Genomic DNA, 4,360 nt, shown 5'->3' with positions numbered 1-4,360 from the left:
GGGTAGTGTTTCTATCCTTCATTAGGGCTAAGAACAGAACAAGATAACAACCAATGAATATAGAAAATAAAATATAAACAGAATTGATAAAGAGGCAGAATATAAGTAAAGTTTAACAAGAGAAATGAATAGAAAAAGATTTTGAAAGCAACAATAATAATATATGGTGAACATAACTAATAACGTGGTTAAGATGGGGGAGGTAAAATAATTTCTATTTACGTCAGTGCAAGCTAGCGCTCCAAAGGCGTGGCCAACTGTCCACTCCCCATGGCTTTACTTTTGCTAAGGAAACCTATACCTCCCCACTGAGCTTAACTGTCACCGATTTCCTTTTCCCTCTTTTTTCTTTCGGTTTCGAGTGATCTTGTAGTAATTTGTGTGTAAGTTAAGGAAGCCAGTTGGGAATTTCAATCGGGTGAGTGATGGAACTGAGCGAGCCTGCAATTCTTAACGTGACTTCAGGGACTGTTGGAGAAAACTTCGAGGTTTTCAAGGAGGAAACAGACATGTACATGGTAGCTACAGGTACTGTGATAAAACCTAATGAAGTTCAAGTTGAAAGACCTAAAAGTTTGATGGGGCCTAAGGCACTGAAACTTAATCATTCTATCCAGACCTACGACGAGGATAAGGAAACGGTTCAGTCAATCCTCAATGATTCAGAAGCCTGCTGCTTCTCTAAACTTAGGAAAAATGAAATAAGGGAAATGTTTAAATTTTTCAACAGGCGGCAAGGACCAGACGAACCTTTTGATCGATTTTATGCCGATTTGAAAAGTCTAATTGTGAAGTGTGATTTTAAAGATCAGGAAGACAAGCTCCTAAAAGTGCAGTTGCTTTGTGGAATGAAATCAGTAGCATCAAGGGAGAGGTTGTTGGGTGAAGACCTGAGTCTTGAGAAGATGGTGGATTTTTGTAAGTCAGTAGAGCTGATGAGAAGAAAAATGGAGATGATAGAGCCCCTTGGAGGGAAAGAGGACATTTTTCATTTGGATAGAAATAGCTGCAACAATGATAATGGGAACAAACCAAGTTTTAGAGGTAAAATTAAAGCAAGTTCAATTAATTTTACACTTTTAGAATTAAACATGTCATGGATTATCTAATTTTAGTTAAGTGTAAAACATTGCTTGTGTTATAAAAGGAAGAGATGGTCTGTATCTATTTTCATTCTGTACAATAATTTACTTTAATCATTCTATATATCCTATTATTCATTAATTGTTATCTTGTTTTTGTTTTTAGCCCTAGAAGGTTAGAAATTCTGGCCGAAACGTTGGCCCTAATAAATAAGTTTTTTAACTTATTTGTGTTCTTCTCTGACCACACCCTCAATCGTAATCTTCTCGTATATATTATCCACCGTTAACTATCTTCTCATCATTAAAAATATATTAAAGTTTTACATGTAGTTAACATTTTTTATCGCTGTTTTTCTCTTTTTCAGTTATAAGTGAATTAGGCAGTTTTATTGAACAAGAAAAGACAGATGATCCCGTGTTTGATAGTAAGTTTTTTATTTTTTAAATTTTTGAAAGTTTCATTATGTCTCATAATTATGTTTTTTATTTCTTATATGATGTATGAATAATTGTATTCTTAATATTTTTTAAATTATGTTTACAAAATTCATTTTTTTTTTTTTAATTCAGTTTTTATAATATACAACACTTATGTATTAATTGAATGAAAAATACTATTTATATTAAATATAATTTTTTTTCAATTTCTTGAGGCTGGTATTTATTTATTAAATAAATCAAATGATATCCTTTTTTTGTCTCAACACTCTTTATTGTATTAATAGTCCAACGTTTCGGCCATCTTGAAGGACATTCTTCAAATAAAAATTCTCACCTCACATCAAAAATTTAAAAATGTGTTCCAGGCTATTCTGGCCAGGTCATCAATTATAAGTCAAAAACAGCCAATTCTTTTCAAACTTCAATCATTTTTAAAAGAATAGGCTGTTTTTGACTTATAATTGATGACCTGGCCAGAATAGCTTGGAAAACATTTTTAAATTTTTGATGTGAGGTGAGAATTTATATTTGAAGAATGTCCTTCAAGATGGCCGAAACGTTGGACTATTAATACAATAAAGAGTGTTATTTAATATACTATTTATAATTATCTAGATACTTAAATTTTTTTTTCACCTTTTAACTAATATTAGTTTGCATTTACTTATTAAATTTCTGTCATATTGATTTTGATGTTTCTTTTTATGGTCTCATTTTAAATATTATTTTCATCTCAACAGATCGGCTGATCCATGTAAATCATGAAGTACTGCTGATTCCAGATGATGGTGAGAAACATTTATCTTTGGTTGAATGGACTTAGATCACATATGAATTATTTATCATGCATAAATCATTTTATCTTGGTTGCTTTGACCTTTCAATGTTTTATATCAATCTATTGCCATGCTCCAGTATCCTGCACTGATCTAGAGAAAATAAAACATGCAGAAGTGGACTTGCACCTAAAGGACTACTTTATTTCCTAGTTAAATTAAGTTTTTTTGTGTTTATCTCACATCCTTGTTTTTTTATTGTTACTATATAAAAATATTTTACCATTTATTTTAATTCACTTCTTTTTTTGAATTTTGCCATTTAATCAAAATAAACTTCGGTGAGCCATAATTGGTATTGCTCACTGTGTGGTGTTGGCCCATTGGCTTTAGTTAAAAAACTCCTGAGTTTGTTCATTCTCTGAAATAGCATCTTCCCATTATATTAATATTGCACATTAATAATTGATGTATAATCTATAAAAATCTAAAGTAAAGGTGTATAATGCTATGTTAAAGCCAGCTCTGATATACGGTTGCGAGACCTGTGCTCCAACAGATACCCTAGAAAGTAGAATCGAGAAATTTGAACAGAAAGTCCTCCACACAATTACAGGAGCAATCCGGGATCAGAGCCTTAACATTTGGATGTGAAGCACTAACAGTGGATTGCTTGCAGAGACTGGTCAGTCAATATCTCATTATGTTTAGGCAAGGATGGGTGGGACATATTGAAGAGCTGCATGCAGCAAACTGGAAAGCAGTAGCGCAAGAGATGCATGCGTAGAGAAGGTTGGTTTGGGTGGCTAAAGATCTACAAGGTCTGTAGAGCCAACGAAAAAAAAAAAAATTTAATGTTTAACATTTATATTATTTCTACTGTTATATCTATGAATATTGGATACTCGTTCACTTCTTTTTTTGTTTAACAAGTTGTCTATCTGATTAAAAATTCAAGGAATAGTTCGGAGAATTTTATGGAAAAACACAAAAAGTCAAGGAATTTTATAAGCTAAGCAATGCAAATGTAAGTTTTTTGTTACAAATCAAATAATTATTTGTCACAATAAGTTTACATAATAGGAATTTATCTAGTTTGCATATGATATATCATATGTATTATGTTGTGTTCATAGACTTTTCATGAAAGGAATAATCAATATTGTTGTAAGTGCTGATGGATCATCGTTCTACTGTAAGCTATCATATGCACTTATTATCTCAGTTGCTTATTGCCTCCTGATATTTATAATATTAGAAGCATATTGATTTATTAGCTAATAATCTGTAATTTTTCCAAAAACTACCAGGTTAAGTCAGAAAATATGAAAATATTTGGTATATTTACTATTTGAATATTGTCGAGTATTAAATTTATTTTATATCTCATATTTAACCACAGGCCGAATCGTCATAATCTCTTTCATTTGTATTTTCAGATGTCAGTAATTCTGGTAGTTTTATTAGTGAAGAAAAGGAAAATGAAACAGAGTCTACTTGTGAGTTTCTTCTTAAAAATATATATTTTGTATTCTTATAACTATTCAATTTTTTTTTTCTTAAAATTTGTATGATTTACTTTTGTTGATCAGGATTTTTCCAAAAATAGCCTTGAAAAGTGAGGAATATTAAAATATTTTGTTAGACACCCTGATTTTAGACGTATCTAGTACTATGTTTGGATATAGTCAGTTAGAATTTATTAAAATTAATTGATCATGGTCTGGATTAAAGAAATCAAATCTTAATAAAACTATTTATTATAAGCCAAGTTTTCACCCTACTGTGCTGGGTTTCATCATGGCTAAAAAATATACAAACAACTAAAGTATTGAAATAAGGAAAAATATACAAACAACTAAAATAATGAAACAAGAAAAAAGATGCAATTAAAATAATGTAACAAGGTAAGAGAATGAAATAAAAGTAATCTAAGGTATGACTAATTATGATTATATGAAAATTTATATAAAAATGAACAAAGTAAATTAAAGAAAAAAATAAGATGTAATGAAATGAAAAAATAACTTTATTCTGGGACATATGTCCCCTAAGAAT

The 4,360-nt window shown here is 30.3% G+C and overlaps 1 protein-coding gene across 1 annotated transcript in view; it reads left to right on the top strand.

Annotated features, from left to right (window-relative positions):
* Positions 1-208: 208 nt before the first annotated feature.
* The window catches only part of LOC106677048 (uncharacterized), a 10,634-nt gene continuing 6,482 nt past the window's right edge, over positions 209-4,360 (top strand). Inside the window, exons 1-4 of the mRNA XM_014414728.2 lie at positions 209-1,044; positions 1,451-1,510; positions 2,267-2,314; positions 3,742-3,801. Coding sequence (XP_014270214.1) covers positions 426-1,044; positions 1,451-1,510; positions 2,267-2,314; positions 3,742-3,801 — 787 coding nt within the window. The 5' untranslated portion in view covers positions 209-425. The remainder of the gene's footprint in view (positions 1,045-1,450; positions 1,511-2,266; positions 2,315-3,741; positions 3,802-4,360) is intronic.

The sequence above is a fragment of the Halyomorpha halys genome, unplaced genomic scaffold (genome assembly GCF_000696795.3).
Source record: "Halyomorpha halys isolate HHAL.00 unplaced genomic scaffold, Hhal_1.1 Scaffold85.1, whole genome shotgun sequence".
Classification (NCBI taxonomy): Eukaryota; Metazoa; Arthropoda; class Insecta; order Hemiptera; family Pentatomidae; genus Halyomorpha; species Halyomorpha halys.
Note: the sequence above shows the minus strand (reverse complement) of the source record. Positions and strands in the feature narration are given on the sequence as shown.